Below are 20,614 nucleotides of genomic sequence, written 5' to 3'. Positions count from 1 at the left end.
ATCCGTCTTATGTTGGAATGCATAAAGGCCTTCCAACTTTAGAGTCCCATTCTTGAAACTTGAAAGCCGACCGAAAGGATCAGAACTAGATCGTCAAGGGATTGGAAGATTGGTTTTCTATTATAAGCACAACCCTAATCTTCACACACATTTTGCTTTGTAGAACTTATATTAAAATTAAGAAATATTATTTAATAGACTGTTGTATGATTATTATATAATTTTTTTTAAACACAATTATTATATAACTGTGATGACGTAATAGTAAAAAACAACCTTTGGATTAGCGATATATTGTAAAAAAACAAATTCAAAAGTTGATTTTTGCGATTACGCTATCCCAATTATATGACAATCATATAAGAATTTGAGAATAACTTTTATAAGGTCTTGACACAAACCAAAACTTTTGTACCCTCCAATGAATTTTATTCATCAATACCTCATATAGTCATTTGCGTTAAAATTAAAGATCTTGAGAATAAACTTTTCCTATTCATCCTACCTATACCCACCACCAACCACCAGATCTCACCGCCGACCAACCCAGACCACGCTGGAGATGACGCCGACTAGAGCATACCACATCGACAAGCCCAAATGCCGCTTGTATTCAAAGAATTATTATTATTATTTTTTTGCAATATGCTTTGCTCTTGGTTATATATATATTACCAGTGTGGAGGAGTGCCGTGGGCGGTGTCGTGGTTGTCTGAAATTGTGGCCGATGAAGGTGACAGCAGAAGGTTTGTGTAGACGAATAGAAAAAGTGGGAAATAAATTTTTTAGGTTTTTTACTTTTAACCCATATGAGTAATATGAATATAAAAATCAGGTGTTTTTTCTTATTTTGCTTAAGGTGTTCCACGATTGATTTGTCAAGCCCTCATTGAAGGACACAAATGTCTTAATTTATGTCAAAACCTTATAAAAGTTATTATCTAAGAATTTACTAAATACTCCTTCCAATTTTGCCAAGCTCACAAGGTAAGCCCTTATTGGTGAATGGAAATATTTGTGACCGTAGATGAGCCAAGCCCAAAACAATCGCAGTGTTCTGCTTCACATTATGAGGCCGTCAGTCTCTACTACACAGGGTTTTAATTAAAGTTTTTCTTAGTTCCAATTCTCGGTTTTTAACTTTTTATTAGAAATTTTGATTTGAAATTGGGCCTTTAGAAATCGCAATTCATTAGCTCACAATTGAAATTGGGCCTTTTTTTTTTTTGTGGACATGTTAAAAAAAAAAAAAAAAAAGAATTTGTGATTTCTAAAATAAGTGCCCTAGGCTAATCATCCAATATATCTTTTCTGTTTTCTCTTTCAATTCTGTCTGATTTTAATTGATATCTGTGGAATTACTGTATCTTTGATTTCCAGAGTTTCTTAAGGAGGGTGAAGAAGGAGTAGCAATGGGTGTACAGAGAAAGGGTGCAAATAGGGTTTCCGAGGACCCTGAGGAACTGACACGCGTACCCTTGCAGGCCATCCTCTTGGCTGATAGCTTCGCCACCAAGTTCCGTCCCATCACCCTCGAACGCCCCAAAGTAATGTCTCTTTCTCTCTCTCTCGATTGTGTGTATCTACGTGCGTACGTACGTATATGATGTTGGTATCTATGTTTTATACGAATGAATGTATGAACGCACGCATGTGTGCATAGATATAGGTGCATATGAATCTATGTAGGATGTTGAATTATGCTATCCATGTACATTGCTTGGAATATTTGTATTCTTCATAAATTTTCCTTGTAGGCTAATTTAACGTGATTACGAAGAGAGAAAATTCGGTTGAAAATTGTTTTAAGATGAAGTTTGTGTATTCATTTGATAAATTTGGCTTCTTTGTGCCCCGTTTGTTGCTTTTTGGTGTCGAAGAAGAAAAGGGCTTGGGGGCTTTTGGATTTTATAATCTTTTTTCTTTTGCTATTTCATGCTTGAATGGGATAGTTCTTTGTTTAACGGAGCTATGTGATTAAAAAAAAAAAGGAAATTATATATAAACTCCTTAGTTCAACGCACTTTTATTAAAAACTCCTTAGGTGTTTTTTTTCGAAAATTTAATCATTGGGATCGGAAACTACAATAAACTCCCTACCGTCAATTTTTTTAACACCCATTAGGGCCACTCAAAATTCTCCGTTTTATCTGATTAAAATATTAATTTTTGTTTTAATTTAATTTAATTTAAAAAATTAAAATTTTTTTGGCCAGGGGTGGCGGTGCCACCCTCCCAACCCCTATGGGGTGGCTTACGGCCACCCCAGGGGTGGTTTGCCCACCCCTGGGGTGGCTTGCAGCCACCCCCAGGTGGTTTCGCAGGCCACCCCAAACCACCCATGGGGTGGCTTGCGGTGGCGGGCCATCCTTCAATTTTTATTTTTATTTTTTAAGATTTAATTTTGTAAATTAAATTAATAAAAAATTAATATTTTAATAAGATAAAACAGGGAGTTTTGAGTGGACTAACGGCAGTTAACAAAAATTGACGGTAGGGAGTTTTCTAGTAGTTTCGAGTGACCCAAGGACTAAATTTCCAAAAAAAAATACCCAGGGAGTTTTTAATAAAAGCGCATTGACCTAAGGAGTTTATATATAATTTTCCTAAAAAAAATATAAGTATTTGTCCCTCCATTTTCGCTGCTATAGGAGGTTCACTTATTTATTTCTTTATTTTCTTGCACAAGAATGCGTAGAGAAGAATATTTAGACAAAATATGAAATAAAAATACATTCTTAAAATTTGGACGTTTTTGATGACCGCTTGTGTTACTTGCATATTGAGATGTTTCAATATTTAGTGTTACTTTTTATTTTTTTTTTATTTTGTTTAATTCGTATGTCTTGCAAAAAGATTTTTTTGTTCTTTTGATGCCAATTCTTGCACTTATGTAAGTTTTTTGGTGTTGAAGGTATTATTACCAGTAGTAAATGTCCCGATGATAAATTACACCTTAGCATGGCTTGAATCTGCTGGTGTTGAAGAGGTTATTGTCTTTTGCTGTGCTCATTCCAAGCAAGTGATTGATTATTTGGAGAGTTCTGAGTGGTTTTCTCATCCAAACTTCTCGGTCACGACGATAGTGTCCCACAATTCTATCAGTGCTGGTGATGCTTTGCGCGTAATTTATGAGCGCAATGTGGTATGTCCATGTCTCAATTTCCTATCTTATATTTCTGTCCTTATGAGAAGTTGGAATTTCCTTCGTTCCAATCAGTTTTAATTATTTGTTCTTAATGAATGTAGTTCCACCTATGCTTGCATTTAGAACTTGCTGTTTCATAGTGTAATGAAGTTATCATCTTCTGTGGCTTTTGAAGATAAATGGAGATTTCGTCCTTATTAGCGGAGATGCTGTGAGCAACATGTCACTTACACAGGTGCTTAAAGAACATAAGGAGAGAAAGAAGAAAGATAGTAATGCTGTAATGACCATGGTTATTAGACCGTCAAAGCCTTCTCCAATTACTCGCCAATCTCGACTTGGTACTGACGAGCTGTTTTTGGCAATAGATCCTAATACTAAGCAGCTTTTATATTATGAGGAGAAGGCAGAGTATTCAAAAGGCGTGATATGTCTTGATAAGTTGCTGCTCACTGACAATCCATCAATTTCTTTACACAACGATGCACAGGTTTATTTCTTGAATCTTTCCCTCAAAATCTTTTAGTTTTATTTTCAGAGTACCTTATAAAAATAAGATTTATTTTCAGCTTTCGTAGTAATCTATTAGTGGTAAATTCCTCCTCCCTGTGGCTTTTGTTTTGGTCTTCAAACTAGTGCTAATTTGTCTTCTTACAATAGGTGTTTCTCTAAGAAGTTATTTTTATCATGACAATGACCAAAATTTATTGTAGAGTGATGAAGGATATGAAACACTGCAGTGGATTTACTCAATTCGATAATAAGGAAATTGCTTGAGTTTTGATTCGCTTTGATAGCCAATATTACTTGACATTATAATGCTTGCCTGGTACAATTTTCTAAGAAGGTATCTAAAGTGTTTCTTTGTCCTTATATAGTGATGGTATTCATGCCTCGCCGTTGTCTCAGTCCAAGATTTTCTGAAATCGCTGAGGCAGTTAATGCGCATGGGCTGCTTCTTGTACTTTAAAGGACCCATTCTCGCTTATGTCTCACCACCTCCCTAACCCTTTTCTTTGGGCACTGTTTTTGAGGAATGGATGGTTGCTTTTAGTGCTCTGTGTGTGTGCCAAGCATAAGAAGGCAATATACTATTGTTACTGGCTAAATCTGCATTTACACTCCATGCTGTGGCTGCTTCAGTTTGTTGTCAGTAGATGCGTTGGCATTCTATCTGAAATTATTTTTAGTTTTCTCTTCATTTATATGTCTCTTCTCTAAGGAGACCTGTGATACAAATTTATGCTAAATTATTAATTTATTCTCTGTAGGATTGCTATATTGACATCTGCTCGCCAGAAGTGCTTAGCCTTTTTACTGACAATTTTGATTATCAACATCTACGACGCCATTTTGTCAAGGCCTTGCTTGTTGATGATGTATGCGTAACTCATTATACATCTCTTCTGTAAGCTAAATTTAGTTACTTTCATGTGCAAATAATCTGCTGGTACGCTGACAAGCGCCCTCTTCTACACATTTACATATGTGTGTTGCAAAGACACAGAGACATAATAAGATGATGGATCCCCCTGCCAACTGATATCTCCCTGTATTAGTTTCTAAGTATGTTTTCTAAGTGTAAATTGAACCTTATTTGATTAGAAAATGTAGATAGAAATGTTACTAATATCTCAGCATTTGTCACAAACTTGTGTAGATATCTTTGATAGGAGGGTGGTTAACAGAATGGATGTGTTCTACATTCCTTCTGTGCACCCAATGAAAAAAATACATACACTCTTTTATGCATGCATGATTATAGATGTCGTTTCATTAATTGAGTAAAAAAGTTTCCTTTGCAGAATCATAAATTTTCATTTTTCTGCAATGTTTAAGCATCTCAGATTTTTTTCATTATTTTTTTTCTTAGTATCTAGTTATGTTATTAAGACATCTCTTTCCATTTTGGCACATTTAAAAGAAGTCAAAACATTTAGTATGCTCATGTACAATGAATAACATTTCATTGGCTTATTTTTGCTTCCCTCTTGTTGATAGTATGTTCCAATATTTAGACATTTTCTGTTGGTTTTAGTGTTTTTCATTTCACACTTCTAAGATATCCATATTTTCTATCAGATTATGGACTACAAAATCTTCACTCATGAAATTCACTCAAGTTATGCGGCTAGAATTGATAACTTCCGAAGCTATGACACTATTAGTAAGGACATAATCCAAAGGAGGACATACCCATTTGTGCCAGATGTTAAGTTCTTTGGGAACTCTGCCACCAAACTTGAAAGACAGGGGATGTATCGAGCATCGGGTACTGATCAAAGATCTAATTGGTCAATAATCTATGTAGTTGGTTACATATTCTGTTGTTATTTCTCCATTAAACACGATTTAATAAACTTTGGGTTTTTTTTTTTTTTTTTTTTTTTTTAATTTTTAATTTTTAATTTTAATTTTTTTTTATACCAGAAGTAGTGCAATCTCGTTATGCAGAAATTGGTCCTTTTACTGTTATTGGAAATGGTACCAAGATTGAGAGCAACACTAAGATTTCAAATTCAGTTGTTGGGGAAGGTTGTACTATAGGATCAAATGTTTCAATAGAAGGTTCCTATATATGGGATAATGTCATTATTGAAGATGACTGCAAGATAATGCATGCAATAGTATGTGATGGAGTGGTTATGAAGTCAGGAGCAGTTTTGGAACCTGGCGTGGTTTTATCTTTTAAGGTATGTGTCTCTATATCTCTGCTATACCTTGTTTGAACTGCTAAATTATTCTTCTTCTGCTTCCTGTGTACTTAGGGGCGCCTTACGCTTTTTAATAAAACTTCCATTACTTATCAAAAAAATTATTATTCTTCTCCTGTTCATCTTACTGTTGGGTTGGTTCCCAAACGACATGGCAACAAGATGTTTACTGATTACAAGTCCATATGTTAGACTAAAATTTTTATCGTGAGGGAATAAATTCATTGGAAACGGATATAGTAATATTGTTATGGGATTGGAAATCTACTTGATTGACAGCATATTTGTATGAATGTAGAATTTCGTAAGTGCATATTTCTAGTTTCTCAGGTTTTTCGAATTTTTGTTCTTATTTTTCTTCAGATTTGGGGTTCTCTTGTACTTATAAAAAAAAAAACAAAAAACAAAAAGAAAAAGGATTTGGGGTTCTCGTGTACTAGGGTTGCACCCCTTTGCGCTAATAATAATGAAATTACTCATAAAAAAAATGGTGTAATGTAACCAAGACTGTTGATCTACTTATAGGGTTCTGACATTGGGTATCCACCGATATGGAATGATTGGTAGAGATGTTCTTGGTTATGAAATTAAGCTGAAGACTCTTAAGCTCTAATTTTTTGTTAAGCTTCTGCTTTCTTCTTCTATATTACCTTGATCGCTAAGAATGCGGCTGTGTGTTTTTATCCTTCTTCATACATTTTCGTTGTTAAGTCTTTGTTGGATGAAAGCTAATTTAAGGTGGGCACTCTCTCCGGAGTCCGGAAGAAAGGAGGGTAATCAAGACTACGATTTACAGTAAACACATATAAAGAAGTGAAGAAGCAAAACTTAATTAGGACATCTGCTTTTGGGGCGCACATGACTCCAAAGTGGTGCCACCCCTTTTTAGCTGTAAAATCCACCTGCTCGGCCAATTTTGAACCAACTTATTTAATTAAATTTCCTATCTGCTTCATTAAGTTTTGGTATATATATATTATTTGTGTCTTTTCAAATTCATCTTTCTTTTTTGAAAAATAATAATTGCAAGGTACGAATATTGAAAGTTATGACCCTTTTGTGATTTATGACTATATGTAGTTTGTACGGTGTTTTGAAATTTCTTTTCCTCCAGGTTGTAATAGGGCAACAATTTGTTGTTCCTTCATACTCAAAGGTATCATTGCATCCACAACCAACTAAGCAGGATAGTGATGAGGAGCTGGAGTATGCTGACGATAGCAGTGGGGTTGCAAAAATTTTATGTAACTTCTACTGGATCCCATCTTTTTCCTACTTTTCTGGCTTGTTTAGTTAAGTTACAGTTAGATTAATTGTTTTTGGAAGCGTATAGCCTTGATCTAACCATGATATGGGCAGGAGATCAAGTTTACTGATAATAATTCTTAGATAATATAAGCCTGTTAAGCTTCCTTAAAGTGGGGGTGCCTTGAAGTGATGAGGAATTAAGAATTTGTATGGAAAGAACAGAATTTTTGGTGTGAACCTTATTTTTCGACGCATACATGCATGTAATGGTAATCACTGTTCAAATATAAGTAAAGATATCAATCATTTTACTTCATTAATTTAAGCAAAATTTGAAAGCTATCCACCTTCATATTTTGTAGGTTTTTGAATGATTCGGATTTGTAAAACATCTCACCATTGAAAGCGAAAATGGGTGAGATCCCATTAAACTTTATAGGGTGCTGTCCTATCAAAGTTTATCTATGCATGTTTACACACATATAAATATATTTGTGTGTTTGTATGGATTGTGTTTTCCAAAGACTGAAGTATTAGAGCCATACTTATTTCTTTGCTGCTAACAAATTGCAAATGAAGTTTTAGACATCATATGTGTTACGGTAGGTGAGCCAGAGTGTCTTTATACTGATGCTTTCTTAGCTGTATTGTTTAATGCCTTACAATTCTTCTGCCTTATACTAGTTCTTGACAGTTAAGATGTATGTAACTTTTTGAAGTGCTGTTGTGCAGTTATTATAAGTTTTTTTATATGCAGCAATCACAAGTACATTGGAAGGGTCAAAAGAGGCGATGACATCCCAATTATTGGAGAAACAAAGTTGGCCTACTTATGAGGTTAGCTGGCATTTTCTTTTGGTATATGCTCAGGATACACTAGCCTGATAGAGTTAAATGTCCAGGCTTATTTCTGTCACATATGTGGCAGATTTTTCAGTAACTGGCAAACAAAAAAACTGCTAATGAACATTTATTTCTTCTTCTTCTTCTTCTTCTTCTTCTTCTTCTTTTTTGGGTTTATTTTTGGTTATAAAATAAAACTGGGAAGAAAGAAAGAACAAATCAATGTTTGAGATCATTAACTAATATGTCATTGACTCTTATACCAGTTACTATTATTGATCAGCTTGGTACAGGTGGGGTTGGATATGTTTGGTCAGTATGTGAAGGAAGCCATGAAGAAGAATGGAGACATTCAATTGCACCAATTCCTGCAGATAAGCTTGCTGAGGCAATGCAAACTACTGACGATGATCTGGAGTTGTTAACCCATGATGGCAGTGTTCTCCCAACTGCGGGAGAGTTGAAACCTGACTATATCGATTCAGATGATGATGTTAATGAGGATTCCAGAGATGAATCCTTTGAGTCGGAGGTGATAAAAAAATAATGTCAAACCAGAAATGATGATGTTAGTGGATACACATTTGCAGAGAATGAACATTTATTCAGCCATTATCATTTGCAGGTTGAAGAAGCTTTTCTACGGTTTGTGTGTGAAAATATTAAAGAAGAGAACGCAATCTCTGAACAGAGAACATTTCGGTATGTTCTTTTTTTTTTTTTTTTTGTATCTACACTTTTAAACTGCTTCAATTCACTCCGTTGTTTGCGTAATTGTGCCTCTACTATTGTGTTTCATTATATTTAATTTTTCTTTTCCTATTTCTGTTTTTTTTTTAATTGGTAGTCACATACCTAATAGCACTTGAACCCACAGCCTTAACCTCCTTCCTGTTCCTTCATGGGGGAGAGGAGCCATTTGAGCTATGGCTCATTGGACAAAGACTTTTTGGACAAATATTATGTATCTGGAAAAAATGGAATATGCGTTTGAATATTTAATTTTTTATGCCAAAAATGATGACATACTTTGATGATGTTTGTAACCTGCCCACAAAGTTTCTTTGACTTGGTTTGGTTTAGCTACTAGCTTATATATTCCTAACGTACTCCACAAACTATTCACTCCCCTTCCTCTCCTCTTCTTGTCCATTTTCTTATCCATTTGGTGAGTTTCACACTTGGTACTTTGAAAAGAAGTGTTTGTATTATTGTGTTGCAATGTTCAAGGTTATAAAGGAATGAGTAATGCTAGAAGGAAGACTAGACTCTTTATTGTGTCCTCCCAAATACGACGTGGCTTTTAAAATTACCAATAGATCAAAATCTAATAATAATCATCAAATTTAATGGTGATTTTAAAAGCCACATCACATTTGGGAGGATACATAGTCTTCCTTCTAGCATTACTCTAAAGGAATTGGTAATCGACTCAAACAGTGTTGATAGGTATAATGTAAAAGGCAGATCTGAGAATCATGCTCAGAAGCCACAGATCGATGACCAGCCAAAGAGTAGGCCTACAAATGTTGCATCACCCAGTTAGAGAAGAGAGGAATAAGATCAATCCCATCAATTACTGTCTGGTTTGTATAACATTAAATAAAGTAGTATGGAACCTATGGTTGGAGGTCTTTGTCCTTGTGTTCAACACAGTTTAGCATTGTACTGTGTGGCTTAGCAGTTGATATGGAAAAGGGGTGTGACAAGTTTCTGCTAAACTTGACATCATTGAAAGTGATTATTTTTTTAACCTCCAAATGTCCACTTGACATCATGGTAACGAGTCTTCTTTTCCAACTTGCAAAAACTTCTATCACAGTCCGAGGCATCAGCCAATACAATTCAATAACATAAGGCAAACAAACACAATTCTTTTAATACAGTGCAATGTAAGAGGAGATGATCTAGTACCTTCTCACCATTATTCTTACACATGCAGCATCTACTCACCCTTTTTTTCCAAGTTATCAACTGTCAGTATTTTACCCAAAGCAGGTGTTTATCCAAAGAATGCTCTGCTTTTGTTAGTACCTTGACACACCAAATACTCTTCGGTGGAAATTCAATAGCTAAACCCCATTATGAGTCTCATAATCACAAATCTTGCTTTCTTAGAATGTCTCCAAAACATTTTATCCTTCCACTTCAACAAATGGAATATAATACATTAGCTCCAAGACAATGTCAAGTGATTCACGCGCCCAATCTTGCGAAGATCTCAGAAATCTAATATGCCAATGCTGAGCTCCTTCACCAGTTATTCCAATCTCTAAAATCTTCTGTTTGCAAAACCCTAGCTGAAGAAATAAGTACTATACGCACAACTTTTGGAATTTGTCCTACATCAGCATTGCAAACCCTTCCCCATTTCCATCCGAATGCACACTTTATATGATTCTTCTGCATTTTTTTCTCTAGGCTATGTTTGGATGTATTTACTGGGATAATGCTTTTATATATATTCAGTTGGTATGAGGTTTAGCCGAGTTGAGTTAAGTTTAGAATGCTTTTGTTCTTTGTGGATTAGTTGCTTATCATATAACTTTTTTGGCCATTTATTTAACAGGGTGACATGCACGAAGTCATGTGCGGACGCTGCTGGAGTTATATTTTATTCAATGATGAAATTGTCATTAGAAACTCCGCATAGCTCACCTAGTAAGTTATCTATGTTTTCTTGTTTTGGTATACATTCAGGTAGAGGATTCTCATTTCTTATTTTATTTCAAATAAAAGCTCTTTAAGCTCGAAAGTGATAGTGGCTTTTTGAATTTTGTTGAATATGTCTAAATTAGATTAAGAGCCTATTTGAGATTGCATTTGAGAAATAGAGCGTTTAAGTTAAAAAGCGTTTTCTGGCGAAAGTTGTTTATTTGTGTTGCATACCATAACTACTTATGTAGTCTGCTCTTTCTCTCTGTGTGTGTGTATGTGTGTGAAGATAATGAGTTATGTTTATGAATGACTGAACACCTAATTATAATTTATAGATCCTCATCCATCAATAGTTTATATATTGAGATATCTTTACAGTAATCCTATTATATTATAAGAATTGAAAGGCGTTATCATCTTACCGTGTACTTTTAAATAAATTATTCTGTTAAAAACTATGCTCATTACATATCTCGATCCTTAGTTGTGCCCCTTTTATTTTGGCCCAAAATAAGTTGTTAAAAGTATCAACACTGAAGAAAACTGTGTTTGTTGCCCTGTACTTTTTATGTTAGAACCTATTTTCTTGTTTTTACTGTTTCACATATTTGCTATATATATTGACGCATCCATATTATGTCATTCAATACAGCATCCATATTTTGTTGTACCCCGATTTTGCATTTGGCTGCCTTGTCTTGTGAGGGACTTGGCGGGATTGGTGAGGATTTGGATTGGGGTTTGCTCTATCCAGGGCCAGCTAGGATAAGGTTGATACACATCAACTGAACTTGTCATGGTTTCAGTCCTGTTTCAATGATAGCATATCTTGTTTGTACATTACTTCCTAATGCTATACATATCTTTCTGTGTAACAGATTTCATTTATGTATAAAAATTATTTTCCTTGCCTTTTGATCTATGGAATAAACAATTTGGTTTTCTTCTTAATCTACTTTTCAGGTGAACTGTTTAATAATGCCGTGAATGTAATTACACAATGGCAAAAACTTCTGAAGTCTTTCCTGACTGACATTGATGCCGAGGTCTGTTTATGATAAATCCTTTTAGATAATTGTTGCCGTTTCTTTGACTAGTAATGTTTACACAATGAATATGATTAACTTGGTTCTAGAACGTAATTAGATATTGTGCACCCAGTTCCCTTGGTTTTGATGGTTACCAAAATAAGTCTCGTTATTTCATAGTCAATTCTTTTTAATAAATTTTTCTTGCATACTTTGCAGATTGAAGTAATACTAAAGTTTGAAGAAATGTGTTTGGAATCTACCACCGAGTTCTCCCCATTGTTCTCACAAGTATATTTATCTTTATACTTTATAATGTAGATCTCATCAGAAGAGAATGAGATGTGCACTTCGCTTCAATATATAATTTTCTTTGATGTTGTGGTTCCCTATGATGATATTTTGGTTCACATGACACACATTTTGTGCTTGTTCTTGCATCCTGAAGATGACATCACATCAATATAGTTCGAGGAAGTTTTAGAAAAAATTCATCAATATTGCCCTCTATAATATCTATTGACAATGCGGCATGTTGATCAATATATATATATATATATATATATATATATATATATATATATATTCTCTCACTCTCGGCCAATAAGCTCTCCCTCTCTCTTCCTCTAGCGGCAGCGCGTCCCGCTATAGTCTCGGTTTTTGGTTTGTGAGATACAGTTGGTTAGGTTGAGTTGAAACGTATTCTTGGCCAAAATAGGTGCCATGTGATTAGAAATTATGGAGATTGTTTGCATTCTTAGTTCTTTTTGCTTTTGTCTTGCTTTGATCGTATTTTGTGTAGTTATTCTGCTTATTCAAGTCATTGTTATGTTCTTTTACAGATACTGTGGCTTCTGTATGACAAAGAAATTATACAAGAAGATGCTATTCTAAAGTGGGATGATGAGAAAAAAGACGCTGACGATTTCGATAAAGTTTTTGTTAAGAAGTCGGAAGAATTCATTAAAGTATTACTATTCATCGTTCTCCTTTCCTCTTTTCTAAAGGAAAAAAGAAATCATTTAGTTGTTCTTGCAGCGTGGCCATCATCTATGCCACGCTGCATAGATGATGAATCATGCCTCTCTTAGACTTAACATTGATGTATCATGCCTCTCTTAGACTTCACCTGATTTGTTTGTTGTAATATAATATTTGCATCTTCATATGTGTGTTTTCTGGTTGCAGTGGTTGAGAGAGGCTCCTGAAGAAGATGACGAAGAAGTCGGAGAAGATTAGGGAGGAGTTGATTTGTAGATCTAATTTGGTGGGGGCGTTGAGATATCCTTTCATAAATATCAAATTGATGTATCATCTTTCAGGGGTGTTGTATTGTGGAGCGGGGATAAGGGTTCTTCTGTCCATGGCCTTTGAATTTGAAGGAGCCAGCCATTATGTACTCTAGGAGTAGAGGGAACCCAGAAACCTGAACTTATAATCTAACATTGAATGTGATTTTGAATGAAAATGAAAGGTTTGAGAAAGTAAATTCTCAAATTTGTTACTCGGGTTGTCTGTTTGTTCTGCAGAAAAATCACCTCTGGAACTCTAATATTCTGTGTTTTCTGATGTTGGGGTTAAATTGTCGGCCAAAAAATAATCTTCAGGTAATGGAAAATAATCCCCATAGGTCATAGAGGCAGAAAAATGCCTCCAACCTCGTCTTTGTTGGCAAGATTGTCTCAAACAAGCTGATTACCAAGCACCCTTCGTTCAAACAAGCTGATCCATCATTCTTTGCAAATCCCAAGACAGGTTCACTCCCATCACCAAAATCCTCTCAAAAACTGACGCCGGGCAGAACTAGGATTGTTCTGACAGCGTATAAAAGCAGCAGAAACTAAGATTTGAAGATAGAAAAGGGAATTCAGGAAGAGAGAAAATAACAAGTAGGGAAGAGAAAATTCCTAAGTGCCCCAAATAAGCAAACAGAGAAATAACTCTGAAAGACTTAAATTTAATTGATAGTATAAACTGGATTGAAAAACAACAAAGACTAGATGCAAAAACCAAGAAAATGAACCCGGCCACTTATAGCTCTGCCTTTTCTCCCTTCACTCACATGGATTGAAATCCTATGTAACCCAGATCATTTTAAATGAAAAACTCAGGTTTTGTCACGTCAGTCAAAAATTAAAATTTAAAGTTCTTTCTTTCTAAAGTATGTCACCATCACTAGCCTCATAGTTTTTCACCACTGCTACTAGAGGTGGCCGGCCACCCTTTTAGCTGTTTGAAAGTGGATGAACCACCTCAATGGTTGTTAGAGTGGTTCGGCCATCCTAAGAAGTCAAAGGAGTAGTCAACCACTCTAGAATTGGTGGAAAAAGAATGTTAAGTGTTTTTGCTGATATGATAGAATAATATAAACGTCTCATATTAGACTATTGCAAAAGTGCAATACCTAAGCACCTGATCTTAATCCGACTCATTACCCGGTCATCTCAAACCCCATGCAAGATTTATTCTCACCTAAACCCAAATCCCACTTTGCTCTTAAGCTAGCTTTTTCTCTTTTTTTCCCCCTTTTGGGGTGGTGGGCATAAATCAAAATGTACTGCCTTTTCACTTTTCTCATGTTATTTTTTTTTTTTATTTTTTTTTTCTGGGAAAGATTTCAATTAGTTTTGCCAAAAAGCCATTAAAAAATTTTTAGGTTGCAATTAGAATTGCAATTCCTTCGAATTTACAAGAGATTTCTAGCTTTAATTTTAGATTTCCGTTGATTTTTTTTTTTTTTTTTTTTCTAACTTTTAATAGTTAAATCTCATACTTCGTAGTTGAACCATCTCTTAACATAGATCTTTTTACCTAGTTATAGATAGTTTCATTTCTTCGTTACTGATTATTGGATTCTCTTGACTCATTGTACCACACGTGGCTTAAATCACATTTTATAACCCCTATATAGATACAAGTAATGAGTTTCTTTACTAGCGGTTGAACTGAAAAATTGCACCGATTGGGTAATTGTGACATTTACTTTTACATTATCCAACACCTCCCTTTTTTTTTTCTTTTTTCTTTTTTATTTTTTAAAAAAATTTGGATAATGAGGAAAAGTGTGTACATACAGTTTACCAATTAGATGCGATACCACACTAATGTACGGGTAAATTCAGAAGTTCTTACATTCTAATATGACAGTTGGCACGTCAGCTTTTTACTATAACATTTGAAAGTACGCACTTAAAAATATAAAAAAGAGAGTTCATGTAATATTTTTCAATTCCAAATACTTGAAACAAATTTCCGATAAATCATAGTTTTTTTTAATTTTTATTTTATTTTTTAACACCCTGGAGGATATTATCCAAGACTTTTTGACACTCAAAAATTGAGGAAAATAAATATAGAAGAATAAATGGATTCTGCCCAACAATATATAAAATGCGTCAAACATATAACAAATATCGAAAACAATATACTACATATCTACATTAACAAATAAACACATTATATTTTTGCTGCTTTATTTACTTAGGTCTGGATAATGCATGATTAACCATGGATGTACAATAAATCCGCTGGAAGGCAACCCACCAAACATTGGCTCGCAGCAGCTCTCTATGATGCAACAGCAACAAAGGAAATAGAAACTGACACGTCAACACTAATAACAAATTGACACGTGTCTATATAATTAATTTTTTTTAAAATTATATTTAATTATATATATTTATAAATAAAATAAATAAAATTTTTAAAAAAACTTGGTATTATTGGCCGCGCCGTTTCCATCTTCTACAGTAAACACTAAGAAGCAAGGTCCTCCGGCGACGTCATGACACAGATCAAGCTTCATTTCATGCATGGAACATAAACAAAATGAAATGAGAGAGCAAGCATATATATGTTAGCAAACTACAAAAGAATGATGGACTACGACTAGTAAGAAAACATTGGATGGGATCATGGGAGGATCTAGGAAATGAAATATTTTTCAAACCATTCATCCTTTCCAATCACCCTCTGTCCTCTGATCTAATACATTTTCACTCATCTTTATGATCAAACTATAACGAAGAAGAAACAATTTGGCGGGATTATAAACCGGGAGGAGACAAGCTAACTGGGCTTTCCCAGTCCACGTACCTCATCATCTTCAAGAACGTTATTTTGTGTTGTATTATGGTATTTCACCCCTTGACTCACGTCATTCATGGCTGATTCTGAGAGTTCTTCCAACACAAAATTCTACGTACATTAAATTATCTCATATCCCAAAAGTTTAATTTAATAATAAATAGTAAGTTTAATAATTTAACAACATCGATCTATAATTCTCATGGCAGGAGCACATTACACCGTTCAACAACAATTTCTAAGTAGCAAATGAAATTGCAGAGACTTTATTCAATAGATATTGGATTATATTACAATGATCCAGAGCATAATAATTTTATTTCATCTGTATTAACTCATACTCTACAAGTAAATCAAATTTCCTCTTAAATTAACAATTATTTCAACTAAGGTGTCTTGAGACACATTTATGCTCTGTTTTTGGGTCGTCCGGACAGTAATGTATGCACCATTAACGAGTTAATGCTTAGCCCCGTCGCTTGGACCTCCCTCAGCTGGGTTTGAATCCGAAAGTTCCCTTCTGTTTAATATTGGATCAGAATTCTTAATTCCCAGAGGGCCATGAACTTCACTAATATAATAACCTGTCACTCCATGGCTTCCAGCGGGATTCATTATGGCATGGTGGCAATGAGTTTGAGCATGCAGAGAGCGGGCTTGTATGGTAGAAGATAGAAAAAAGATGCTCACCAAAATAGCAAGGACAAGGAAATGACGAGCTTGGAGTTCTCCAGCCATAAAGTAATGTAGCAGGGAATTAAGTTTTCTCTTTAGTTTGTAGAGAAATTGGGATGTGAAATTGGGTGGTAAAGTTTGGTATTTATAGTGATCAGAGATGGTGATAAGGTTGTGGAAATGGTGGAAAAATGCATGCCCGGTTCAAAGACGCATGAGAATGGTGAGTATGTTACGAAGCATGCAAGGAAACTCAAAGAGAGAGAGGTTCAAGTGTTGGGGGTGGAATCTTGGGTGACAAGCTTGAGGCTTATCTCAAATCAGTGAGAAACCAAGACCAGCTTATAAGTTGAATTTAGATTCCGGTCCAAAATGCTGTCTCACCAAATTCTTCTCTATTCGCTAGGGTTTGATGTTGTTTGACCAAATTCTTCTCTACTTGCTAGGGTTTGATGATAGAATTTTTAAGTTTTCCAAGTGCTTCCCTTCTGTGTTGGCTAATATCCGGTCTAACTGTCTAAGTGCTTCCCTTCAAAGCTTAAGACTACCGGAACAAGATTTTTGGTAAAGAGTACTGATGTTAATTTTCATATTCATTTATCATACTTATTGAATATTAATTAACGTGGCGTTAGTCTTTGATTAAACAAATGTAAATTTGCCACAGTTTTTTGGGGTCAAGTCTAGATTTTGGAACTTAAGAAATGGAAGTTTATGCAAATTAGGACTGAAGTTGGTCTTTTCATAATCTAATTGAGTGGTAGAAGTTCTTTTAGCATTATTTACTTTTGCTGTTTTGCAAATAAAAACACTTAATGCCTCTTTCTTTGTAATTTTCCAAAAAAAAAAAAAAATTAATAAATTTGGAAAGAGACTTCAAATTTCTACGGTGTTGTGGTCCAAATACATCTTTTTGTGCTCTCCAATGAGATATTGACACCTCAACTTAATTAGTATAACTTAAGAAAATAAAACAAATCCACCAAATCACATTCATATATGTGATGTGAGATTTTTTAATTTTTAGTAAATTTGGATGTGATCTTGTGTGTTTGTTTTATTTTTTTAAGTTGAAATGTCAATATCTCATTGGAGGGTACAAAAAGATAGGTTTGTGCCACAGCCCCATATAAGTTATTCGAGAGTTATCAAGTTAATTATATTTGACGAATATTTTTTTGTTTTCACTTTTTGAGAAGACAAAAATACTCCTTTAAAAATTCTATTGTGACTATCCGTCAAATCCCTAATCCGGGTGTTTACAAATCCTGGAAGTCTCTCATCAGTCACAAAGCCTTGGCTTTATCGATTCCCATCTCAGTCAATCCATTCGAAACCCACATGATCCTTAATTCGACTTTGGAACCCGTCAATTAGAAAAGTCGTGAGTCTTCCAAAACATTATTCTTTGCCACCATCTGTTATGAACATTGACAATTGTTATTTGTGACCCACGACCAATGTGTTTTTTATTTTTTATTTTTATAATGTTTTTCATTGACCCTTAATTACTAAGGGTACCAAAGAACTTATTTAACCTTAAAATAAAATATTAACGCTCGTCTTGAAAGGGAAATATATATCCTTCTCCAATCAAAACAAGTCAAATGTGTAGCTGACTTGAATTAGACTTTAATGGTAAAGTAGTAGTCAATCTTACAGCGGCACAATCACCTAGTAGGGGTAACCTTCTCATGTTAAAGACTATATATATATATATATATATATATATATATTGCTTTATTCATATATATATATATATATTTATCTTTTTTGGATTGAAAAATCCAACAATACTTTTTCTTGAAAATATGCAAAATCGTTCTCCTGCGGCCCATTTCCTAACTGGGCTTTCCCAGTCCACGTACCGCATCATCATCAAGAACGTTATTCTGTGTTGTATTATGGTATTTTACCCCTTGACTCACGTCATTCATGGCTGATTCTGAAAATTCTTCCACCACCAACTTAAATTCTTCTTCACAAAAAGTAAATTCTCATGGCACGACCACATCACTCCATTCAACAACAATTTGTATGTAGCAAATGCAATTACAAAGACTTTATTCAAGAGATGTTGGATTAAATTACAATGACCCAGAACATAATAATTTATTTCACCTTGTATTAATTCATACTGGTCTACAAGTAATTCAAATTTCCTCCTAAACAAACAATTATTTCAACTAAGGTGCATTGAGACACATTTGATGCTCTGTTTTTGGGTCGTCCGGACGGTAATGTATGCACCATTAACGAGTTACTGACTATCCCCGGGGCTTGGACCTGAATGTGCAAGATCTCTTCTGGGTAAAATTGGCTCATAATTGTTAGTTCCCCAGTGGCCAAGAACTTCAGTAATATAATAACCCGTTACTCCATCTCCATGGCTTCCAGAGGGCTTCACTATGGCATGGTGGTGATGAGTTTGAGCATGCAAAGTGCGGGCTTGTATGGTAGAGAATAGCAAAAAGAAGCTTAAGAAAATAACAAGGACAAGGAAATGGCGAGCTTGGAGTTCTCTGGCCATGGAGTAATGTAGCAAGAAAGTTTCTCTTTAGTTTGTAGAGAAATTGGGATGTGAAATTGGGATGTAAAGCTTGGTATTTATAGTGATCAGAGATGGTGATAAGCTTGTGGAAATGGTGGAAAATGTTAGGAAATTAGGTGCCACTATTAAGACACTAGAAGATATTGTGCCACAATCCTCTCCTACACTCAAGACCACACCTTTCAAGGAGAACCCAACAAGGAAACATACAGCTGGAAAGAAATATCCAGCTCCAATTATTGCGCCAGAAGCTTCTAGTAATCATACAAGGAAACACACACAGCTGGAGATTCATGAGTTATAGCCACTAGTCAAATATACCTTCATAAGGAAAACATTAAAGACAAAACGCTCCAGCAATTAACATGACGCTCCTGTCATAAATTAGATTTTCAATCAGTAGAAATTTCCTTGTAAAAGTGTCTCTCGTGCTTGTATATAATGTACCACATACACTGGCTGTAGATCAATAAAGTGAGAAGATTATCTCCAAAAGAATTGTTTGTCATTACATGGTATCAGAGCCCTTCTAGGACTCACGTCATTTTTTTTCTGATCCTCAAAATGTCTTCCTCCACCAATTCCACCAACGTCACTCCCTCTGTTACCCTTTCCCCTGCCTCTCTGTTTAACAATCTTCCTCATCGTGTCACTGCCCAACTTACTCGTGAAAATTATATCACGTGGCAATGGCAGATGGTAACTTACCTCAAACCCCAAAATGTCTATGGTTTTGTCGAAGGCACCATCCCTTCACCCACACAAACAATTCCTAACCCCACCCCATCTACGAATTCCCCTGATACAATTGCCAACCCAGATTTTCTCACTTGGCTCCAGCAAGATCAAATGGTCCTAAGTACCATCTTGTCCACCCTCACTGAGAGTATTATCTCTCAAGTTATTGGTTATTCCACCTCAAGTGAAGTCTGGCATGCTCTTGAACGCATGTACTCTTCCCATTCACGGGCTCGGATCATGCAAGTTCACTATCAACTTGCTACACTCAAGAAAGGAGGCTCCTCCATTTCTGAATTTTTTCAGAAATTCAAAACTCTTGCTGATACTCTAGCTTCTGCTGGCCAGCCACTCAATGATTTTGAGATGGTTTCATTTTTACTTGCTGGTTTGGGCACTGAGTTTGACTCGTTTGTAACCTCTGTTACCACCCGTGTGGACCCCATGTCCATTGAAGACTTATATGCGCACCTTTTGACTCATGAAATGCGCCTAGAGCACAACTCCAGTGCTGTTGAATCTGTTTTTCCCTCAGCAAACGTGGCTACAGCACGTCCTTTGACCCATAAAAATAAGGGTGCATACCGTGGGCCATCCCCACCCTTTCGCCAGCATTCCACTCACAGATCCCATGGTTTCCGTGGGAGAGGCCGTGGCAGAGGGCCATCACACACATCAATTGGTCCCAATTCTCGACCAGTCTGCCAAGTTTGCAACAAACCTGGCCATACTGCCCTTAGTTGTTACCACAGGTTTGATTATTCTTTTCAAAAGGATAACTCACCTAACATGCAAGCTTTTTCTGCAGCATCCTCTCAGAACAACAATGATATCAACTGGTATCCAGACACCGGGGCTACCAACCATGTCACATCGGAGCATGAAAATCTCAACCTTTATTCTGATAGCTACACCGGCACAGATC

General features: G+C 35.4%; 1 protein-coding gene and 1 non-coding gene across 2 annotated transcripts; both read left to right on the top strand.

The window, feature by feature from the left end:
• Positions 1-1,047: 1,047 nt before the first annotated feature.
• Positions 1,048-13,145, top strand: LOC132181160 (uncharacterized). Its single transcript, XM_059594246.1, has 16 exons — positions 1,048-1,097; positions 1,381-1,547; positions 2,915-3,145; positions 3,324-3,638; positions 4,420-4,527; positions 5,231-5,420; positions 5,579-5,841; positions 6,977-7,106; positions 7,868-7,947; positions 8,237-8,485; positions 8,579-8,655; positions 10,523-10,614; positions 11,575-11,657; positions 11,859-11,930; positions 12,482-12,607; positions 12,828-13,145. The coding sequence occupies exons 1-16, from the start codon at positions 1,070-1,072 to the stop codon at positions 12,876-12,878; spliced, it is 2,262 nt and encodes a 753-aa protein (XP_059450229.1). The 5' UTR covers positions 1,048-1,069; the 3' UTR covers positions 12,879-13,145.
• A 6,892-nt stretch (positions 13,146-20,037) lies between these two features.
• On the top strand, positions 20,038-20,176 carry LOC132183501 (small nucleolar RNA Z247). The gene has a single exon (XR_009440463.1). It is a non-coding gene; the product is annotated as a small nucleolar RNA Z247 (small nucleolar RNA).
• The last annotated feature ends 438 nt before the right edge of the window (positions 20,177-20,614 follow it).

Source organism: Corylus avellana, chromosome ca5, assembly GCF_901000735.1.
Source record: "Corylus avellana chromosome ca5, CavTom2PMs-1.0".
Lineage (NCBI taxonomy): Eukaryota > Viridiplantae > Streptophyta > Magnoliopsida > Fagales > Betulaceae > Corylus > Corylus avellana.
This window is presented reverse-complemented; position numbering and strand designations above follow the sequence as displayed.

Bases quoted from the DNA above. Each gene is read 5' to 3' on its own strand.
- LOC132181160 (XM_059594246.1), top strand. From the start codon at position 1,070: ATGAGGCCGTCAGTCTCTACTACACAGG. The intron at 4,528-5,230 runs GTATGCGTAACT...ATTTTCTATCAG, and splicing joins AGGCCTTGCTTGTTGATGAT to ATTATGGACTACAAAATCTT. The intron at 5,421-5,578 runs GTACTGATCAAA...TTTTTATACCAG, and splicing joins GGGGATGTATCGAGCATCGG to AAGTAGTGCAATCTCGTTAT.